Raw genomic sequence first — 22420 nt, 5'->3', positions numbered from 1 at the left:
GCGAAGCTCGGCTCAGCTTCACAAAGCGCCCAACTTTGACAGGCCAGACAGACTAGAGAGATTTTCTTTTGCCAGCGGAGAAAACTGGACTTGGCTGGCTGACAATGTTTCTTCTTGTGTTTCAGGGACTCAAGAGGAAAGTCGTCATGCATGAGTGCATATGTGTGTGTGAGAGATGCATTAGACTGTGCCTCTCCTGTGTAACCAACCTCGTCCTTCATAAATGCGGCCTACGATTAACAGAGACGCACGGGACATGTCGGTGAACTCAACAAAGTCACCGAGTTATCTGTCGGTGAGTCGATGTGTTGTTGGCGGCACTGCACTCATTGCCATGAGGAAAGAAGCTCAATATGAAAACAAACCAGGGCGATCAGTGAAAGGAACTGTCGGATTGGTAATTATTTAGCGTTCGAATACGCCATTTGAAGTCGACCTCCACAGCGCCAGCCACTCCCGTGTGTACGTCAACAACATCAACAACAGGGAACATACCTCAGACAGATAACATCCACAGTCGGAGACATGCCCAAGAAAACCACATTCAGTAAAGCTACTATTCACTGTTCGAGATAGATCTGTCGATAACCCACTTGGAACAGAAGCTCAGGTACCAAAAAGCACTCGCCTAACCGTCCGTCAAAATCTCAGCCATCATCATTCCCCCCCCCCCCCTTATACCTAGGAGGTACTGCACATTCAATGTTGTCACTGAAGAATAGCCAGCCTATAATATTCGCAGGGATCAAATTCAGCCCGCTTTCTCTCGCAAGCAATACCCTTCAGGAATAACCCCGATGGCAACTCCCGTTTCTTCAACTAGGTACGGACGGATACTACAGTAGAGTAGAGTAAGGTAGGTAACTAATTAATCAACCCCTGGCCTGGTATTGATCCTCCCCTGTTTTGTCGCTTGTCCTGTCTTGTCAGGTCCTGTCCTTCAAATTCTTAGGGCGGCCCCTCTCACTTACATGGGTATCTTGTCAATTTTCTAAACGAGGCGCCATCACATCCATTCCCATATCCATCTATCGATCTGTTTGTCAATCCTCTCCTTGGTTAGTTAATAACATTGCGGGGGCCAAGCTCCTAGAGTCTACGTACCTCACCAGCCTATCTACCTATCAACTGTACTGTATATGCTACGGATGCTAATCCATTCTATTGGGGCCAATTGTAAGCTGGCAACATTGGGCAGAAATCATCACACCGTAAAGTTCTCCCTGATACGGCCGTGGCTATGCCAATTCTTTCACCTTCACAATTTTAATGCCTGATCAAAGCACTCCTCAGTAGTAGTACAATTCTATCAGTTTCTATCCAAACATGCGTCTCATCCTGGTATTCCCATTCATCTAACATAGCTGGCAAGCCCGCGAGGTTCTTCCAGTTCCACTCTTTTCGCCCACCCTCCTAAATGCTGTAAACCCATGACCGCAGCCTTTCTCTAACTCAAAGCAAGGCTCGGTAATAATAGTACAGTGCTGCCAAGTCTATCTTGGAAGCCTGACGAGAAAAGAAGAAGAGAAAGAGACAATATGAAACCCTGCCCAACCCTGCCCAACCCAGACCTGACCTTTGCTCCAACCACAGCAAGGCACCTTGATGCAAGTCTGAACGCCTTTCTCCCGAAATCATTATCCACGCGCCCTTCGGTGTCAAATCCATATCCATTTGCCTCTGCAATGACCAGCAATGTATCCCATACCCGTATAATACATAGAGTATTGACCATACCCTCTTTTCCATTGACCCCGCGATGCAATCATGATTGTAGCAATCCTATGTCTTCGTACACTACCAGCAAACGGTGGGAGAAAATCTGGCAAAAACAACATAAAAGGAAACTCGTGAACAGCCCGTTGGGCTTACCATACATGACATCMCCCGAGCCGTAAAATGCGAGTGACAAGGGGGTAAGCATAATACCCAACAAAACGATCGATATATCGATGTGTAAAAAGAAAGCAGTTGCGAAGCGTAACGAAAACAGCGGGTTCCTTGTTGCAGCTGGCGCTCAACACAATGACACCATGCAGGCATTAGGCCGTGATGCCTAACTTTGAACGCGAATTTCGGTGTCAAAAAAAGGGTCATGTGTGTGTGTGTGTGTGTGTGAGACATCTGTTTGAGTACTTGTGCAGTCTTAACTGTGCACGTTATCGGTTGCCGCTGTCACTGCCTTCTTCCGAAGCATCGTATAAGTCCAGACAGTCTTCGAGAACTGCATGCACATGTTAGCGAATCCAGTCAAACTCTCGGGGCGGGACTGCAGTTGCTCACCAGCAGTTATTTGATCCTCCCATACTCCATATTGATAGTCCACCAAGCCATGACGCTCTATACCGTCACAAAGCCTTATTAGTTCGTTTCCCATCTTTTTAATCATGGCCTTTGAAACCAGACTTTGCGTCCTCGAAAGTTGTTGGGATGAAGTCATTAGGTCAATTTGGCGCTGGCCCAATCCGAGCCAAGCGTGGTTGAAGTCGTTCCACAGCTGAATACGATCAGCATGAAGGTTGGTATCGTCAAGGTTAAGACCTGGGCACCCACAGTAGTTAGTTCTGGCTTTCTTATGTTCCCCTCTGCGGTTCCATAGACAGTGTAGTACATACCTAGATCTGCGACCTGAGACAAGAGCCAGCTAGTGACGCTAAGCAATGTCTCAGATGCACTCTCAAGAGATCCATTCACTATCTCCTGAAATATGCTCCCTAGCTGCCTCTGGTAACTGACCCATTTCTCTTCGAGGGCGCCTTCCGCATAGTCGTGGTCGTCTGTCATTGATACATCGGCGGTGTTTGCTGCCTGTGGCATTGCGCTCACACTGGACATGCTGTTGCTCGCATAATTCATGGCATTGCTTTGCTGATAAACATTCGCGGATCCGCTTGAGCCCTGCGCCGGTTGCTGTAGACTCGGGCCAGCTGAGGCCCCAGCCTCGGACCCAAAGTAGCTCGAGGCGACGTCTGGTGGCATCATTTGCATAGCTGCAGGTTGCCGCGAGCTGAATTGCTGCGCATCGTAAACCGTGTTTTGCGTACTCGGTTGGCCAACGTTATACATCATCGTAGTTGCGGTGCTGTAGCCGCCAAAACCTTGTGTTTGGCGGGAGTCGTGGCCGTACTCAGGGCCATAAGCTATAGCTGTGCCAGGCATATTTGCCGTCGAGAATGATGCACTGGGTTCTGAATAGTAGTTACTGTAGTTACCCGGAGCTCCCATGCCTCGCCCTGATGATGAAGGGCCAGCAAGGGATGCAGGGCGATATCTGTCGTTGGAAATTCCAGCGAGCGAACGGCGCTGTTGTGACGGGTCGTTGAGTGAGTATCTCTGATTGGGGTTCGAATGGACCGGCGGTTCATTCTGCCTCCTCATACGGTTCGAGTCGTCCATGCCCCGAAGACCTTCGATGCCACACGACCCTGCTGTCGGTCCCAGCTGATGGGTGGTCGGCAACGCTGGTGACTGTATAGCAGCCAGTTTCGCTGATCCGGAATAGTTACACAATACACGGTGCTGAATCAACAGTGAGGAAAGGATATCCTTTTTAAAACAAGGTGATGTGGTTGCAAATATGTGACGGAACAGTGTTGTTGATAGTGCTGGAGGGGTCACCGCGGGGTTGCTGAAGCAGTGAAGTCCACAGTGGGAGTAGTCGCGATGATCGATAGTCGGGGGGTGTGGTGAGGCAGGGAATGGATGGCTAGCTGGGTAAGATAGTAGTCGAGTTGAGAGATCAAACGGCTCTGCAAGCAGGGTGCCGCTGGCCTATTATTCGCAAACAAAACCCAGCGGTTTACTGATCAGGCAAGAGAGCTGATGGCTCAGCCGGGGATCTGGGTAGCAACGTAGTTTATCAAGTCGACTCCCAATCGTAAGCTAGAGCCTAGCGCGTTCATGCCCGGTAGAGGCTGGACGTCGAAAAGATGACGAAGAACAAGGCGTTAGTTAGGTCTAAGTAGCTTTGTCTGGGGCTTTGGGGCCCAGGGCTGATTTGCGGATGAGTTGTCAAACGGTTGTCTCGCCGTCAACTAGGAGGATCCTGGCCAAGACCCCATGTAAGAGACCTTGAGCATGACAAGCTCGAGCCCACTGCGATCTGCTGGGGCCACTACAATGCACCAGGGTCTCAATGAGGGACCAAGTAGATGTTCTAAGAAAAAAGCTTTCACTAAGCCGGTACGGGCGTACGATTCCGCCGAATCGGTGTGGTGACAGTCTTTTGGTCACGTTGAAGGAGGATATGGCTGAGAGCAGCTAACAAAAACGAGGATGTATGTATGATCGAAGGGTCAACAGTGGGGCACGGGAATAGACGTGAGTCGCGGAGATGACGAAATTCATCAATAGCAAACAGAGGATAGCCACGGGATCTATATAGCATACTCACACAGAGAGCATTGCACTCGCTGAAGGGCACTCTGATTTGTTTGGGGTCCACCATTGGAGGCAGGGGCAATGTGACTGATGAGACTCACAGTGGACTCGGAAGGGGTTTCGATGAGAAGGGAGGGGGGTGTAACAGTAGACCAGATGTGAGGGACAAGCAGACCAAGTGAGGCGTATCGTTTTAGACTACTGGCTAAAGACGCTGTGTGAATGGCGTCAGGACAGCCGACATACATGTTAAGCCTATGGAGAAATCCAAGATTGAGGCAAGACGAATGCTCCCGTGTGTAACCCGAGCATTTAATTGAATGGGCAAGAAGCATTGTATGCTTCAGCTTCATCCCCAGAAAGGGATATGATCCAAGGAAGATCTGAGGCAAGGTGAGAAACGGAACTGAGTGGCCCAAAACACTCTAAAGGGAAATCAAGCCCAGGAAGAAACGCCAGCAATTGCGGCTACAATGATACGTAGCCTGGAAGCAACAGATCCATTCAACAAAGAGGGCTCATGAGAACGGGTTTGGAAATTGTGGAAGGATCGGCGTCGTCCTTCTCCATCCACCACGTAACCAGCCTAGGGCACCACCCCTGGCCCAGTACCTTGGTAAGAGGCGCCAGGAAGATTGGAGGGGAGTGATACCTATCGAAGTGGCTTGCCTGGGCGTGAATTGAGCGGATGGAGGGTGTAGCGTCTGGGATCCTGGGGCGCCATGGGTGCTTTGCGCAAGTACCGGACCGCTTTTTGAGCCGTGGCCCTAGTAAACATCCGGTAGTCATCGCAATTGCTCATGCTGGGCGCTGAACAGCGGCTTCTCCTGCTTTCCATCCAGTAGGTAGTGACTAAATGTTGGAATCCTGTTCTGCTTTTTTCTTCGTCAGAAGAAGCTGGGTATCAATGCATTAGATAAGAAAAGCAGTGGTCCCAAGACTGTTGTGGCTGCTTTTTCCCATCCCGTTCCCAACAGGCACTTTACTAACCTTCATATCTCCAGAGTTAGGTAGCCGCCAAAATAGTTTCACGCCTTGCGTTTTAGGGCTGCACCTCTTGAAGCTCCAGTGAAACTACCAGTGCTCAATTGAGATTTTATGGCTCATTCTTTGAAGTGGGCTAATGCCAGAAAAAACTTGACACGAGACCCGCCAGCCGCAGTTTGAACATCCATGGTGATATTTTCGTAAATTGCAAGACGCTCAACCTCTCTTGTTTGAGATACTTGTCACTGTTAGTCCAAGAAACTCATATCTCAGTCCATAAATTTCGTAAAATACCATGGCTTAGATACAAAGGAGACGGGCCACTGCACGGTGAACAAAGACAATTGACAAGATGTGTGGGTAGTTCCTAATCATGGTTAAGTGGCTCAGAAAGAATTAAGCAGATCTGATCGTGTGAAAAATGGCCACTATAGCCAAACAAGGCCAAGCGGTCGAAAGAGCCTGTCTGTCAAATATTGAAGGCTGCTTCCCCGAATGGGGGACAAATGCCAGCCGAAGTTGATGCATCGATTATTGTCTTGGAATATGCTTATGATCGTGCTATTATGCAGGGGATGATTCGCAAAAATAAAAATAAAATAAAATAAAAAATAAAAAAGTCGAAATGTTCTCATATTGGTCTTAGACCTGAGCAATATTAGCTGTCTGCTGGGTTTTCCTGCCATTTTTGGCCGCCCTACACAAACCATCGTCGGTAGGTTGATTTGACACTTACGTGTCTGTAGCAACCAGGACTGGGGACTTGAGGGTGACAAGAAAAGCAACGACAGGCTATTGCAAGGGCTAAAAGTCGCAGGAAAAGAAAAGAAAAGCAACACAGAGCCTAATCGAGCCATGGCGCTGGTCCACAGTCCACAGATGGAGGTGGTTCCAGGTGAGGAAGCCGGAAAGAAACGCTGGCCAATCGACAGAGGAGGGCGATATCAACTAAAATCCTTGTTGGAGTTGAGATGCTCGTGCTTCGGACACAACGCGCTTGTTGCTTAGATTGGAGGTAGCTTGACCCTCGCGCCAGCCGTCCGGAGAGGGCGATATTGTTATGGAACGTGCCAACAATGCTTGAGCTCAGCTTGCTTGGGTTCAATTTAATGCTTCAGACCAACCAGCGTGAATGCGAGCCCCTGGTGGGCATGGCATGTTGCTAATAGGGGCTGGCGAATTATCCGGATTTTCGGAGACGTTCATGGCGTCGGGAAAACACTCAGTTTTGAGCATACTTTGAAGGTTTAATGATGCGGACTTAGATCGGGTTTTAGAATGGCATATGTCGTGAGGAGCTGTTCGGACCTTGATCCTGGTTGGCTTGCGTGAGGAAGATAACAGTCCGGCGATGTCGATTCAAAGAGCAGAAGTCAGGGAGTTTCCGTGGTTGGTCAATGGCTCGAGGAAAGCGGAAATTTTTCTCGTAAGGACTGGGGTAGGCGTTGGTCAGGGCACCTGCCAGCGACCGATGCTTCGGATACAGTGGGTAAATGCCAACATTTTGGAAATGAGACAAAAAATAGGCTTCGTCAGCACGATCTAAGGGTCTAACGTTAGATACTAGACTCTCCCATTGATCGTCTGTGTCACGAGCAAGACTGCAACGAGGCTGGTAATCACGTACCATCTTAGTGGTCGAGTTTGCTTCGTGGAAGTGGCGATTCCAGCTGTGGTGTTTGAGGGGAAAGTGCATGTGATCTTCACTTTTGGCTGAAAGTTGGCGATTAAGGTCAGCCTCAGATTCGTTGCCTTGATTCCCGCAACCTCTGTACAACTACGGATACGGGAGGATCTTTATTTATTAGTATCAGGTAAACACCTACATACTCCGTAGAACGGTTCAGATTGCCTTAACCAGCCACACTTTAAATGGCAACATCGATTTTACCTGTTTCCCCCATATCTTGCTTTTAGGCTTAAATCTTTCAACATCAACAGCGTCACTGTCTATATTGGTAGGTAGACGACGGCACTCGGACACAAATATCATACCCATCATTTATTGTTTTTTCACGCAGGCATTACCCGTACATTTACAAGAGAACCATTGTTGTCTCTTTTTCCTGTTCCATGGGTTTCCTGTCGTTAGCTACCCTGCATCAACATCTTCAACGGCTGCAGGTGCCTTGATAAAACTGTCAACCAAGGTCCAAGGGTCATCACCGAGATCTCCCACCATCCGGCCGACCCCACATCAAGTACCGGTACCTGAATGACCAGGATACTTGCTGAAGCGCACTAGTTGACGCGCATATCGGATCATGTTTCGCGCGTCTAGAACTGCAAAAGGCAACGCGCATCAGCCACGCATGAGAATATGCCTTTAGTTTGGCTGGGCAGCTGGGGTTTGAGGGGGCGACGATAGTGATGCTGGACTCGAAGCCCAATCATAATACTGCCCAGACACCAATTGACTAACAAAGGTACCTCGCTCCGTGGATCACAGCCCTGCTCGCCTTGCATATTCACTATCCAAGCATAGCAACCAGAAGTTGGAGAAAGGCATTCGGGGAGCCTTCTTGTGAATGTTGTGCATATGCTGCAACTATTGTGTTATGCTGATCAACACACATATATGCATGCCAAATTAGTTTGATCGAAGAATTAAAGACGATCTCAGCCTCGTCTAAAAGCCGTTGGCCGTTAACTTTCCCTCAACTCTGGGAACGAGATGAGATTGGAGATTGTCCAGATACACCGCATGTATCCAGTACAGAGTGCCGCAACGGCACCGATTTTCAGGCAACAGGGGTCTCTATCCACTCGTGGCTGCGTCCGCCCCAAAAGCCTCCGACCTCAAACCGCCGTCTGTCCATGCTTAACGCTCTCCACCTCCACCATGATGAGAGCGATTTCTGGATATTATTCATCACTACTAACTCTAGCTGGATCCGCGTTGGCACGGGCTAAGTGGCGGCCTCAATCTTGAGTTCGACGAGGATACCGCGTGATGTTGGCTATCACTACACCGAGAACTCTGGGTCTCCTATGCCATCATTCTGCTAAGGTTCAACAGTTATCCAAGGTTCGCCTAGCGCATCGCCATTGTAAGTTTATCTCAACTTTCGCAGCGTTTATGGATTCCTACCATAGGGCTTGACATGATTGCAATGGCTCCAATTCCCATTTTGCACGAGACGCGTTTGTTGTGATCATTATGCCTATTCCTCAGCATTGCTTTATTTGAGTCAACATCAGTTTCAATATCTCGGGTACCGATCCCCCAGGGGTCAATTCAACATCATTTTCGGAAGATTCTCCATCCCGCCACACCGTTGTGCCGTTGGATCTTAAAAATTGAACCAACCGCTTTTCTTCCTGAACATGCATGAGCTGAAACACTTCAAGCCACCCCACTGAAACTGTTCTAGAAATCTTCTTATTCTTCAGCAATCCACTCTCCAGCTTAGCAGCTGATGCAATGGCTTGAGGTGATTAATCTATAGAGCTATCCGCTTGTTCATATCAACGAGCTGCTTACCCCAAGAGTCACTAGCATAAAAGCATTATGGACGACTCATGGATCGGCCCCTATACCCGCGCCTTTAATGTCATAGGTATTGCGCGTCAAAGCAACGTCCCTCGCTGAGACGCTGCGACCACCAGGCTGCGGAAGAAGGACCGCAATTACAACCACCACAATTAAATACGAACTTCCTCACCGCCTGGCCAACCGGAGTGCACTCTTTATTCAATTGACATGGAGCTAATAGTGCCAGGGATGCTCAGTACTTCACCGATTGCCATCTGCTCAGTCCCGATTCAAACTTTGATAAAAGTCCGTTGCTATATCAAGGTCCAGGGCTCATGTACTATTAGCATTACTCCAACGTTTGTCCTGCATTAGCGCTAACGATACGATTATTCGACTTTACTTCACGGCAACATAGCCGATTGCGGTATAAAATCATGACATGAGCGGATAGCGGGAGCTACCAGCGCCTTGGTGGCTTGCTAATTACCGTCAAGGAGCACCCTTCAGGGTTCGATGGGATGGCCCGTACATATTTGCTGCAATCCGGTTCGACCGGTAGGTGCTTGACATGCTTAGCACGTCAGAAAATGTCTTATACACACATGAAGAAGGCTGGGGTTTACAAAGTTTGTCGACCCCCTGCATGTCATTAAATACTCTTCAGGGCGCGTGAAGGAAGCGTTGACATCTTGCAACAAGGATTCCCATGTGATAACAGGAATGACTTTCCGGAACCCGAGGAACCGGAGACGTGATGCCGCATCAGCTCATCTGAGATCTATGGTTACATTCGTCTGAGTGCACCAACTGTTATTTCGAACCGACACGATATGAACCACCGAGGAACAGGAGTGCCTTTCATGACGGGTTCCAGCCATAATTGCTCGTCCACGGACACAAACCGAAGATTACAGCTTCTTTCCAAGGCCGGACATGGGGTTCTAAAACTACAAAAGTATTGTTTATACATGGAGGTTGGATGAGTGACCCGCTCACCACCCTTTTCATCATGATCACAGCAACATGCTCAATCCAAAGTCGTGAAATGTCAACTCTTTGCAAATTTTGCTTATCGCTTGACCCAGGCGGGCATCTTGCGTGCCTTGACATGGCCGTGCTTCTTCCTCTCCACTGTCCTTGGATCTCTGGTGATACACCCAGCTGTAAATACGAGCGTTAGTCATTGCAACAGAATCAATCGCGACGGTGATGATCAAGCACGTACCTTTTCGAAGAGCGGTCTTGAGCGCTGGCTCGTGAACGATCAGAGCTTTGGCAACCGCCAACGTAAGAGCCTCGGCCTGACCGGTTGTTCCACCACCTTCCACCAATGCCCAGACATTGTACTTGTCTAATCTCTCAGTGGCCTGAAGAGCCCAGACCGCACTCTCACGATCATGAACGCGACCGAAAGCTTGGCTGAGGGTCTTGCCATTGATTAGCACCTCACCTGTACCCTCCACAACCCAAGCCCGAGCAGTAGATTCCTTTCGCTTGCCGACACCGATAGCTCGTCCAAACTTGTCGACTGTCACCTCGTGAGGTACGTTCATGAAAGGGTTGATGTCTCGCTTGAAATCCTCGAGAGCAACCCGGACTTCCTCAGGGAAGAGTGAGGTCTCAATCAGGTTCAGCCGCTTGGCAACTCGAATGACCTTAGCGTAGTGGGAGGCCTTAATTGGCTCACCAAGTTTCGATCGCATTTCATCGAGCTTCACCCAAGCTGTCGGAGGAGCAGCGCTTGGGGGTAGTGTTGGAAGAGTGTGGTATTTGGTGAGAAGACGAGCAATTCGGAGGTACATCTCATTGAATTGAGGTTCCCGCGAGAAGTAGGAAGCTGAGATGGGAACGGCTCTCGCATGCTGGACATCCTGGAATGGCAGAGAAATCTTTGTATTCGAATCTATCACGGCGAAAGGATCGGGCTTGGGTTCGACGATCGTTGAAGATGTTTCACTGGTGATGCTTCGTACACTGAGGGGGAAAGTCGCTCTTTGCAAGGCGGGCCGAGGCCATGGTGCTCGGAAAAGTTGGCCTTGACATCTTAGCTGTCGTAGGCTATGTGTAATTGTCGACATGATGGCCAATTCGGAGGATGGCCCCGTCGGTATCGTATCGGACCACGAGGTTCACTGACTGTCCAAAAAACTTCACGGGAATTCAAGGTCCATCACGGGCTAGCTGTGTCGGTGAGGTCACGTGGAGCGGATGGATGTCCAAATACCTAGACTTATCCGTACGCCACATAGTTCACCCGCCACACTGCACCTCAGCCACTTCTTCGACAGCCCGTTGCTCGGGCAGTAAGGCTCCTGGGACCCCACTAGCGCGGGGCAAGCAATTTGACACACTTATTAGAAAAAAACTTCCCCTCCCTCTTTTTTCCTCCTCCTCATTCCTCCTTCGTCTCTTTGTCTGTCAACTTGTTCGTTCTCAGCTGCCTCAGCAAACCAATCAAGATGGCTTTCGGAACTCTCTTCACCCGCGAGGTACATACTCTCGAGCATTGAAATTGAATCTGAATTTGCTGCAAGTGCAAACAAAGAGCGTCGTTACTGACTGGTCTTGGTTCTCCCAGAACAACTGCCGTTCTACCGCCATCCGCGCGGTCGCTAAGGCCAACGACATCGAGCTCAACATCGTTGAGGCCGAGAAGGGCAACGCTACTGTTGAGCACCTCAAGGCCAACGGTCTCGGCAAGATCCCTGCCTTCATTGGCGAGGATGGTTTCGCTCTCTCTGAGTGCATTGCCATTGCCATCTACAGTAAGTAAAGCTGTGCGCGATGCGTGCCTAATCTGGCACCACTTTTCTTTCTTCTTACCCCTCCCTTGCGAGTGATGACCTAGCATTATTATACAGTTATCCCTGTCTGAAATGTCTTTTTCAAGAGTTATTGTGTGGATATCGTCTAACTTCTGACCCTGCAACCCAATTCATCTTTGTCTATGCTGTCAGCTTTGTCGGGATCTTTGCTAACCCCGCTATAGTCACCTCCCAGAACGAGAAGACCACTCTTCTCGGCAAGACCAAGCAGGAGTATGTTCATGTCTACGGCCCTTGAGAAGTGCTCGTGCTAACCAGCCAAAGCTATGCTTCCATTCTGAAGTGGATGTCCTTCTTCAACTCCGAGATCCTTCCCAGCCTCATCGCTTGGTTTGGTCCCCTCAAGGGCGACGTTCCCTACAACAAGAAGAACGTCGATGATGCCTCCAAGGCTTCTCTGAAGGCTTTCTCCGTTGTCGAGGAGCACCTCATCCGCAACACCTTCCTTGTTGGCGAGCGCATCACCCTTGCCGACCTCTTCGCTGCTGGCATCGCTGTCCGTGGCTTCCAGTACTTCTTCGACAAGCAGTGGCGCGAGGAGAACCCCGCCGTCACTCGATGGTTCGAGACTGTCCGCGCTCAGCCCATCTTCGCCGAGGTTGCTGAGAAGGTTGAGCTCCTCGAGACTCCCGCTCTCACCAACACTCCCCCCAAGAAGCCTGAGCAGCCCAAGAAGGAGGCCAAGAAGGAGGCTAAGAAGGAAGCTGCCCCCGCCGCTGAGCCTGCTCCTGCTGCTGACGAGGCTCCTGCTGCCCCCAAGGCCAAGCACCCTCTTGAGGCTCTCGGTCGCCCCTCTTTCCCTCTCGATGAGTGGAAGCGCCAGTACTCCAACATCAAGGACCACAATGAGGCCATGAAGTACTTCTGGGACAACCTGAACTTCGAGGAGTACTCCATCTGGAAGGTTGACTACAAGTACAACGAGGAGCTTACGCTCACCTTCATGTCCAACAACCTGATTGGTGGCTTTAACAACCGTCTTGAGGGTTCTCGCAAGTACATCTTCGGATGTGCGGCCGTCTACGGCGAGAACAACGACTCCGTCATCCAGGGTACTTTCGTCATCCGAGGCCAGGAGCACGTTCCCGCCTTCGATGTCGCCCCCGACTGGGAGAGCTACAAATTCGAGAAGCTCGACCCCACCAACCCCGAGCACCGACAGTTCGTCGAGGATGCCTGGGGCTGGGAGAAGCCTATCACCGTCAACGGCAAGGAGTACAAGCTTGCCGACGGCAAGGTCTTCAAATAAACAAATCAAAAAATGGAAAAAGAAAACAAGAGCGATGATGATAATGGCTTATGGTTAAAATGGTTGGGGAGGGTAAATGAGTTTATGATATTTTATGCCTCATGAAGGCCCTGCCGGCTGGCAATTCCCTATGTAGTACCCAAAAGAACGAAGAGCTGTCTGCTACTCATAGACAATTGAAAGGTTTTTTTTTCTTGAGAGACAAAGTCTGTGTCGCCTTTGGCAATGGCCATTCATGTTCTATCATCAAACACGCTATGAAGTTGTATCTTATGAGGCCTTGTGCCTCGGGTATCTCTAAATGAATCTAAACCGTCTATGATATCCTTGATTCATCTTGTTCCTGGAACCTCCGACGTTGGCGCAGGGTCAAGCCTGACTAGGCTGTATGCTCTGGCAATACATAAGCTGGATCAAGCTTGAAAGGTGACTGTCTTACAAAGCGGCTGATATCCGCCTGGTAGGCCAGTTCATTCAGGTAATCGTGAACCTGGGGCAAGACATTGGGCATTTCCGTAGACAATCCGGAGAACTCTGGAAGTGTAAGCGTGTTGAATGGTTCACTCCGGCCCTTTTCTAACGAGTCATCAACCAAAATAGTGTTGGTCTGGTTCCAAAGGCCTCCCTTATGAGCCTGGGAATGAGCAGCCCTCACCCGTGGATTAGTCCATACGGTCGTGAGGCGTTTGTAGACTTGCACCTTTGCATTATAATCGCCCTCCGATAGACCAAAAGAATCACGACCCCAAACAACAAGAACCCGCTCACGCTGTTCAGGTGTGAGGAGCTGTTCAACCATCTTGTTGACGTTTTCAGGACGGGCGGAGGACCAAATCGCAACATGGAAAACGTCGAGGCAGTATTTCATGAAGGTCTTTGCATGAGGTCGCTCGACAAAGTCGAAGGGCCGGCGCTTGTTGGGCCGATAGAGGAGAGTACCGTTGAGGTCCATTATAATAAGAATGCGACGCGGTTGAGGGAGTCGTTCGGGGCTGAGGTTCGCTTGTGCCATATATTGGGGGGTAGGGTCAGGAACACCCCCAGAGGCTTTGCTTGGGATCTTATGGGGTGATGAAGAGCGGCGTTGAGCTGGAGGGGCCTGGATCATTGCCTTTGGGCCTTTGGGGACTCTAAGAAGAGTTAGTGACATGACATGAAAAGACTGCATACCATGAGTTTTAGAGCCTCTCGGTGCAACCTCAGGTGAATTCGATCCTATCTCCAGACCGAGATCCTGACTGAAGGACCACACATTTACAAAGCCCTTGGTGTATTTACATATGAGATAGATCTTCTGTACGTACTTTGCGTCTGCAGCCGCTTTGCTCTTCTTCTTGGGGCCTTTGGGCGCATTCTTGGGCGCATTACTCTGTCTCGGTTGCGCCAGCGTGAGACCTGGTATGTTCATCGGCTTGAATGACGACCCATTCGCCATAGCGGGCTCTTTGTATCCTGTCATGGCTGAAGCTGGGAGCAGAAAAGAAGCATCCTGTAAAGGTGAAGTCTGTGGTGCTGCGGAGTTGACTGGCACTGGAAAGGTAAAGCTAAAGTCAAAGAATTTAGGATTACGGGATGCACAAGAGAATACAGTATCGCGGTTCTTCACCAAACGGCGAGCGATGCCCAGCATGGGGAAAGGAGGAAGAGAGGCGCATTAATCAGAGAAGAATACGATTTGCGATACAAACGTTTGGCTTTTCTTAGCTTTAGCGGCCGAAATCGCGGGGCAGCAGGGGGTGGGCCTAGATCCATAGGTTTATGCAAATCATTACCAGTAAATAGACGGGAGGGACAAGAACAGCACTTTGAACTGTCCATGTACTGTACTATGATAGACTACTTAGGACTGAGGGACCTTATAGACTCTATTATCTAGCAACAATAATACTCCATCTTCTAAGAAGTCTTGATCTTGAGGTACCAAAAGTTTGACCAGTACATGTTCAATGCAGCTATTCACTTATCGGGGCGCTACGATAAGACTTCTTCGTGGGGCTTATCAAAGCTGGAAAATAAAAAAGTTCACAGCGCCGCTATGATCAAACATTGAAGAGCAGTTATTCAATTGCATACAACAGCACAACATGACTTTCAAGCGAAAACCATCATCTTCATTTGGACTGGAGAGAAGAGTGCGACCGAGGAGAGAGGATGAGTGGGTAGAAGAGCCAGAGAGTCAAGGTTCCTCAAGTGAGGACGATGATGATGATGAGGTGGAGGAGGAGGGTATTCGGGGCGCATCTGATGACGATGACGATGACGGCGAGGTAGATGAATATCAAGAATCTGAAGAAAGTTCCGAAGATGAATCAGAGGTAAGGTCGTTAGGTCTCTCCTCGAAAACACAGTGCTGACCATAGAAAAGCCTGAGCAGGACACGCCAAAGATAGACCTCTCATCGGTCTCATTCGGAGCTCTCGCAAAAGCTCAAGCATCACTGCCATCTGCTGGTCGCAAATCAAAATCGAAGAAATCTACCGATGAAGAAACTTCAAAAACAGAAACACCAGCGCCCAGAAAATCCACCAAATCAAAGGACGACCCCAAGCCAAAACGATCTTCCAAACACGCTCCGCAAGAACAAACCTCCAAGAAACCCGTATCTCGCCGCCGTGAGATCCTCCCAGATAACCGGCGTCAATATCGCGACCCTCGCTTCGACCCTCTAGTAGGCCGCGTCGACGAAGAAAAAGCCAGCAAAGCCTACGCCTTCCTAGACGAATACCGCGACAAGGAGATGGCCGATCTCCGCGCACAGATCAAGAAGACCAAAGACTCCTACGAGAAGGACAATCTGAAGCGCCAACTCCAATCCATGGAATCTCGCAAGAAGGCCAACATGCGAAGACAGGAAGAGGAGAGGTTGCTGAAGGAGCATCGCCAGAAGGAGAAGGAGCTTGTGGCGCAGGGCAAGACGCCGTTCTACCTGAAGAAGAGCGAGCAGAAAAAGCAACTGCTTGTTAATAGATATGAGGGTATGAGTAAGGGACAGGTTGATAGAGCGATTGAGAGGAAGAGGAAGAAGGTTGCTGGTAAGGAGAAGAAGGAGTTGGACTTTTTGCAACGGGGATCTCGACCACGAGGATAGTCGAGTTCAAGACCAGGCTTTCACAGCAGACTGAAGATTAGTCAAGCGGTTGGACTTGTGCGAGTTTCATCCTGGTAGATGTCCTTCGATCATCTCGAATAGGCGTTTACACTATTAGCTGGCTCCATTTGCCTGCCTACGCATACATCAGACATAGCGAAATTGCATTTCAGAGCAGCCACCTTGGTCTCTACAAGCCACTCATGACTTGGATATGTGGTTTCAGTCCACCATTGCTTCCCAACGTCCCTCCCTCCACCGATCTAACCTTGTTCCCTTGTCTCCAGCAAAAAATTACAGAAACAGCAAAAGACAAAACATACAACAGCGGGGATTCGCTGGTCGTCACCGACCCAACTACTAATCCGCCCCTTATCAGCTTATCTATGGGAGAGCGGACGGGATCCCGAGTTCTCTGATAGGTATGGTCGTATGTGAACATCAAGGCCGTAACTCCAGCTCATAGGGAGAGTTTGATGAAGCCGTTGGCAGACCATATGACCATTCTAGCGGAACAAACGACAGGAGTCAACCCTGGGTATAGGGACAGCATAGAATGGTAACGTAGAGGGCTATGAAGAGATTAAAAGTTCAGTGGTCGAGCAAAAGGTGGATGAGTGTAGATTAAGGTGCCGAAGAAACTTACGACTTTGAGTATTCACTACCTAGCTGCCACCCACGCAACTACCAAGTCGCAGACCTCTCTGACTTGGGAGATTGCTCCCGTACGAACTTCACATATGAACTTTATCTTACACCTGACCCGTCATTCTTGATTTGTTGCAATGTTTGTACTCACCAAAGACAACCCCAAGCGTCACAGGCACACAAACGGATGTAGGGTAACGCAGCCACAACGTCAGCTAACGGGTAACTGTGGGTCTGCCTTTAAGACCCGTGATTGGCCCGGTTTTCGTGCATATCTTTCAAACGCATGTGTAATGTGTCTGTCGTATGTACGGATTGTAGTCATATGGCCAACTGCTGAAAAGGAGTTGTCAACTGTCTTGATCGAAAGAGGGGTATTGTCTATTTCCGTGTGATGTTTCCTCTTGATAGCCACTAAATACTTTGCTCATGCCAATCATCTCGTATACGTCGCGAAACAACGTAGGTATCTCATCAAATGCACATGCCATAACGAACCAGGTGACAATCCCCTCCAATCACTCCTAAACAGCAATCAATATGTACTCCTCTGTTTGGCACCCAATCTTGATCCCATAAATCATTGCTCTAATAATGAATAGCTTGCATTTGCAAGAAGGGGAGATCATTCCTCGTACTCTTCCTTGGACAATATCACCTCATCCAGTCCGCAAATTTCCTATATTCTGTTAGCTTCCAGCCAAGCAGAAGACGGCCGAGACGGATATTTACCTTCCGCTTTCGTTTGAAATCTGTATAGAAAGAGTTCCATATTATCCTTGCCGCGCAGTCCTCTGCGCCATCTGCCAAGGTCGTGCAGTTGGGTTGTGATTGGAGGCGAAGCTCCTCATCCGATTGTATCCATGGCTTATGAAGCGGCCAGTCGGAAAAATGGACGAGTTTGGCTTCGTTATAGACAGCGGCGGGATCCCAAGGCTCGGTATCAGAGCCGAGATACCTCTTGTGATTGTCTGCACGGAACTCGCCCGTCAACAGATCATAGGGGCGATGCGGGAGGACAAGGGCACTCTCGCGATACAGGTAGTTCACAATCTCCATATCGAAGTCGTTCTCAGAAGCAGAATCCACCTTGGCCATAATCCGAGCAAATTCTTTTTCAGAAGGCTGAATAAGTATCACCTGAGATGAGAGGATCTCTTTCTCAGGAAACAGCCAGTAGGCCCTTGGCATGGCTACTGGTGCTGGGGGCGAAAGGAACAGTTCATCCATTTCTTGTAAGAGCGTGGAATCAGAATCGATAGAAAGCACGCGACTGTATTGAGTCTGATTAAAAGCGAGGAGCTTTGTGTATGAATCAGCCCAGGTATCTAAAGGCGGCACTAGTTAGCCTGATTCCTGGACAAGAATTGTGCCTAAACGAAGTGATGAGAGTATTCATTTACCATCTTTATTGTCCTTGTGCTGAACTGTGATAGGAACGAGCTTGACTCGATATTCATCGCGAGCTTTGATGAGCAATTGAGTATCCACAGAACTGCCGTTATTTGCCTCGAACATGTGAGAAGGATACATCATCACTCGATCGGCACGACTGGAAAAACGGTGCAAGGACTCAAAGAGCATGACTGAGTTACAGAGATAGTCGCTGTTGGTGACATATTGGGTGTAAGCGAAGCGTGACCAATCGACCTCTATCGAGCCATGGAATTTCAACGGCTTCTGGTATAGAAATCCATTAATTGAGAAGAAGTAGAACAAAAAGATGACAAAAACGAGTCCCGCTGCCCATCGATATCGTTTTGGCGCTACGAAGCTCGGGGGGAATGAAGGTGTCAGTTCAGATAATAGTTTTGCCATTTGATTCGTAGGACGCGATATTTGAGTTGTAGAAGCCGCTTTTGAAGCATTCGGCGAGGGAATTTTAATGATCGAGCAACTGGATTGTGCAAATGAGTGAAGGAATGGTGAGTGTGATGAGCCTGTATCCAGATAAAGAGAGCGGTTAAGGAGCCTGTCCTTATGTGATTACACAGTATTGTCAGGCGGACAGAAGTTGAAGTCTAGGTAACGAACGCTTCAAAAGAAAATGGAAAAGGAAACATGAAGAAGGAAGAAAGAAGAATGCGAGTGAAATTCAGAAGCCAACTGCCGTCCAACAGAAGGAATGAAATGAATGCTGCGGCGTGGCACTTAGTTAATTAAGCAGAGACCCTGCAAACCTAGATACTTTTGGTCCAGGCGCTTAGATATGAATCAACCCTGCATGATTTGCGATACCTACTGCAACTAGCCTAGTCGGGAGAAGAGACAATATACCATTCGCCAATCGGAGCAAGCTCTTGGTTCCCTAGTCGTTGTTTTTATCTGCCGTGTTCCGACGATCAAGACTCCTAATATTGTCCATTCAATATTGTCTCTGTATCTGGTGTACGGAGTACATGGCTTGACTTATCATAAAGCACTTCTGCTTAAGATACAAACACGGCTTTAAGCTTGTTCTAATATAGTTTTTTGTTGTCTCAGGTGAAGACCACAAGTTTGTGAGCTAATCATCTGTTTGCTTTTCTGTCTAAGCGCCGTCATAGAAGACACTGCATTGCCATTCACACCGACATGAGACCATCCGAGCATACAGTATTGTTCACCAGCTGATCTTGCCGCATGTCTAAGAGATCTATCTTTCTTATTGATGGTAACACAGAGGGGCTAACTAGGACATGTCAGCTATTTTATGTCAAAGCATATATTACATTCTGAAAGTGCCACAGACTTAAAGTCAGCAGATTCCATTACTACCTCTCCTCTTCCATACGAGGTAGAGTAGATAGGAATCTGACCTTTCTAGCTATTTCTGGTCATGTGCGTAGTCAAGCACAATAGCGACTCATCACGACTTTGACAAGCCACCAGCCTAGTACAAGGTCAACCTAGGCTGTAGGACACAGCAATGGTTCATGGAAGCAAAAGGAATGGGTTGACCATCTTCCGAGTTACGGGGTACCTCGTACTCCTTCCACAGTCTGGCGTGTGTTGTGTAAGTTGGCAGTTGAAGATGACGCCTCTTCAAGTTGATCCTCAAGCAGGTGTAGATACTTTTTGTCTCACCATTGACTTGTTTGCAATAGTCAATGATCGCTCTACTGCCCTTACGGACTGAAGCTAAAGACCATGTATAAAATACTGCAGGATACCATTCAACCTTTCCGCGGTCTACTCAACCTCCCTGTTCAAACTTTTTATTATCAACTTCGTTTCCCCCCTCACTTGCCCAGCATGGAAACCCCTTCCCCTCTACATTTCAATGAACACTCCAGAACCACCAGAGATGAAGCCGAGGGCAGGACTAAACGACTTTTTGACGAGGTCGTTAGATGGGGCGTCCTTTTTAGAACCCACAGACCTGATCATGCAGAAGCCCAGAGCATTGTGCCACGCCAAGTCAGCTTCGACTCCATGCCAGAGTCCGGCCTTACAGACGAACAAATTATCCATGAATTTAGATCTATTATTGCGAAGAGTACTAACTTGAGGTCTCGAGACTTTTTGGAATTTCCTGATGTTACTATGTGCCCTGCTGCAGCTGGGGCAGCCCTTTTGATACCACTTCTGAACCAAAACATGGCAAACCCAGAGACTTGTCCGCCAGAAGCAACCTTTGTGGAGATGGAAGTCATACACTGGCTACGTGAGGCACTTGGCTATCCTGTACTTGGAGCCTACACCAAAGCCATGGATGCCGGCGGAGGCTTCACGCCTAGGGGCTGTCTCTCAAATTTTGTTGCGCTTTTGGCTGCGAGGGAAAAGTCTTTCCCTGGATCACGCTTGAATGGTATTCCAGTGCTGCCGAGCATGATCCGTGTCTTGGTACCAGAAATGGCAGATAATCACTCAATACGCTCAGCCATGAGCATGATGTCTCTTGGAGAGAATAATATCGTACCCGTTCTCGTTGATGCCGAGTTTCATATGGATCAGAAGCCTTAAGGCGCATCATCAGCCAGTAAAAGGGCCAAGGGAATACCATCATGGCCTGTGTTGCATATGCAGGTGATCCAACTTGCTTGAGGATCGACGATTTACGTGGTCTATCGCAGATCCTCCAAGAGAAAGATATCTGGTTCCATGTCGACGCCTGTCACGGTAGCCAACTTGCCTTTTCAGAAAGACATCACCATAAGCTGCGAGGCATAGAAAAAGCAGATTCAATCAGGGTTGACCCGCAACAAGCAATGCTAATTCCTTATGAGTGCTCTTTGGTCTTGTTTCGTGAGCACAGTACCCAAGCCTCCCTGTCGACCGACTCAGACTCAATCCCCAACGCGCAGTGGTCGTTTGGAGAGACTGGCCCTTTCGCTGGATCTAGAGCTTTTGATTCATTGAAGATTTGGTCCTCGATCAAAAGCCATGGAAAGAACATCATGGGCCGGATGATCGATGGAAGACTGGAACTCACCAACGCGATCCAGTTGGAGGTTGAACACCGACCAACCCTCATACTTTTGGGCGGAACTGACATCAACTCGTGCATGTTTATATACGTCCCCGCAAGTGTTCAGCGATATTGTATTGAACACAACATTCGTCTCTCAGATGCAGACTTGGAGAAAGTCAACCAGCTGAATCTCCACATCCAAGATATAATCCACCGAGAACGTGTCTACTATATCTATGGGTTCCCTCTTCAAAACTGCCCGCATGACCGTTTCATAGAGCCTGGTAAGACAGTCTTTGTCCTACGTATCTTGAATGGGAATCCTCAGTCAACCATGGAGAATGTGAGAGGCTTGCTGGACAGAATCGAATACTTGGGATGGGCTCTTCTTATAGATCGCCAGTACATATGTATGGGGGACACTCGTGGCTCGTCAACAAATCGTCTAGAAAGAGCCGAAAGGAACCTCACTCAAAAGCTGTATGACTTATTCGACGACAATGACTTCGCCGCCGTTGTCTATGGTTCTTCCGCACTTCAAAACAATACTATACTGTCGAATATCGATCTAATGATATTTGCTCACAGCGCTGACTCCTCGGAAATACAACAGGTAGTCTCAATCTTCCTCTCTGTGATGGAAGGAGAAGGGATCCTGATGGACTTTGAGATCCCGCTTCACCGAAGACTCCTAGTAACATTCGAATTCGCCCGCCAAGCTGCAGAGTCCGGACCTCCTTTGGACGAAGCGGGACATGTTTCAAACATTTCTAGTACGCCAGAGTACTTGTGATCTGACGAGATGTTGCGAAGATTGGCATTCAACTTGCTTACAACTCCGAATAAGATCATAGCAGCCACGACCGGCGGTACTCATAGACTCAAGAGTCTGGAGATGACGGCAGCCAGAAAGTTAGTGACCACGATTCAGAATCTCGGAAGGTCAGAAGTTAGTACGGCGGATGAGTTTGTAAATCTCGTAATGTCAGATGGTGGTCGGGGGAAGGGAAAACATCTTGGCTATAAGCCACGACACGGTGTATTGGAGAAGCTTCGCAAGATCTTTCACGTTGTACAGAACACTCCGCTCGAGTGACTCTGACAGCATCCTCGTTAGTCTTAGTATCGACATTGTCTTGATAGATCATAAAGATCATTAAGTTGTTTCTTTTGACTTCATATCATAGACAATTCCAGAGGAGACTGAATGTTGCTTAGCTCTAGCCAATAATGTCCATTAGGCGCTGTGTAGATATTTCCACTGGACCACTGACAAAGTCCTTTGAATTGGGTTGATGTCCAAGGAACAAGTGACCTGAAGGTGATAGAAGTCGGAGCCTTTTATGAGACTCACTGGTTGTTCTACATTAAC

At 48.7% G+C, this 22420-nt stretch overlaps 8 protein-coding genes and 1 non-coding gene across 9 annotated transcripts; 4 read left to right on the top strand and 5 right to left on the bottom strand.

Annotated features, from left to right (window-relative positions):
* Positions 1–2146: 2146 nt before the first annotated feature.
* FMAN_04087 (uncharacterized protein) lies at positions 2147–3396 on the bottom strand (the record flags this gene model as incomplete). Its single annotated transcript, XM_041829245.1, has 2 exons — positions 2147–2541; positions 2616–3396. The coding sequence occupies 2 exons, from the start codon at positions 3394–3396 to the stop codon at positions 2147–2149; spliced, it is 1176 nt and encodes a 391-aa protein (XP_041680027.1).
* Positions 3397–9914: 6518 nt separating this feature from the next.
* FMAN_04088 (putative MRPS9-mitochondrial ribosomal protein, small subunit) lies at positions 9915–10923 on the bottom strand (the record flags this gene model as incomplete). The annotated part of the gene is made up of 2 exons (XM_041829244.1): positions 9915–10006; positions 10071–10923. The coding sequence occupies 2 exons, from the start codon at positions 10921–10923 to the stop codon at positions 9915–9917; spliced, it is 945 nt and encodes a 314-aa protein (XP_041680026.1).
* A 381-nt stretch (positions 10924–11304) lies between these two features.
* FMAN_04089 (putative CAM1-translation elongation factor eEF1 gamma homologue) lies at positions 11305–12919 on the top strand (the record flags this gene model as incomplete). Its single annotated transcript, XM_041829243.1, has 4 exons — positions 11305–11334; positions 11424–11610; positions 11835–11883; positions 11935–12919. 4 exons carry the CDS (start codon positions 11305–11307, stop codon positions 12917–12919), a joined length of 1251 nt encoding a protein of 416 aa, XP_041680025.1.
* A 379-nt stretch (positions 12920–13298) lies between these two features.
* Positions 13299–14549, bottom strand: FMAN_04090 (uncharacterized protein; the record flags this gene model as incomplete). The annotated part of the gene is made up of 2 exons (XM_041829241.1): positions 13299–14049; positions 14224–14549. 2 exons carry the CDS (start codon positions 14547–14549, stop codon positions 13299–13301), a joined length of 1077 nt encoding a protein of 358 aa, XP_041680024.1.
* A 454-nt stretch (positions 14550–15003) lies between these two features.
* On the top strand, positions 15004–16007 carry FMAN_04091 (related to PITSLRE protein kinase isoforms; the record flags this gene model as incomplete). The annotated part of the gene is made up of 2 exons (XM_041829240.1): positions 15004–15234; positions 15285–16007. 2 exons carry the CDS (start codon positions 15004–15006, stop codon positions 16005–16007), a joined length of 954 nt encoding a protein of 317 aa, XP_041680023.1.
* A 316-nt stretch (positions 16008–16323) lies between these two features.
* Positions 16324–16439, bottom strand: rrna7. The gene has a single exon (XR_005994050.1). It is a non-coding gene; the product is annotated as a ribosomal RNA (ribosomal RNA).
* An 841-nt stretch (positions 16440–17280) lies between these two features.
* Positions 17281–18473, bottom strand: FMAN_04092 (related to GNT1 alphaN-acetylglucosamine transferase K. lactis; the record flags this gene model as incomplete). Its single annotated transcript, XM_041829239.1, has 3 exons — positions 17281–17334; positions 17388–17983; positions 18059–18473. 3 exons carry the CDS (start codon positions 18471–18473, stop codon positions 17281–17283), a joined length of 1065 nt encoding a protein of 354 aa, XP_041680022.1.
* Positions 18474–19889: 1416 nt separating this feature from the next.
* FMAN_04093 (uncharacterized protein) lies at positions 19890–20600 on the top strand (the record flags this gene model as incomplete). Its single annotated transcript, XM_041829238.1, has 1 exon — positions 19890–20600. One exon carries the CDS (start codon positions 19890–19892, stop codon positions 20598–20600), a length of 711 nt encoding a protein of 236 aa, XP_041680021.1.
* A 41-nt stretch (positions 20601–20641) lies between these two features.
* On the top strand, positions 20642–21841 carry FMAN_16073 (uncharacterized protein; the record flags this gene model as incomplete). The annotated part of the gene is made up of 1 exon (XM_041829237.1): positions 20642–21841. The coding sequence occupies one exon, from the start codon at positions 20642–20644 to the stop codon at positions 21839–21841; it is 1200 nt and encodes a 399-aa protein (XP_041680020.1).
* Positions 21842–22420: the final 579 nt, after the last annotated feature.

Source organism: Fusarium mangiferae (genome assembly GCF_900044065.1).
Source record: "Fusarium mangiferae strain MRC7560 genome assembly, contig: FMAN_scaffold003, whole genome shotgun sequence".
NCBI classification, from domain to species: domain Eukaryota; kingdom Fungi; phylum Ascomycota; class Sordariomycetes; order Hypocreales; family Nectriaceae; genus Fusarium; species Fusarium mangiferae.
The sequence above is the reverse complement of the archived record's forward strand: the minus strand, read 5'-3'. Positions and strand labels throughout refer to the sequence as shown.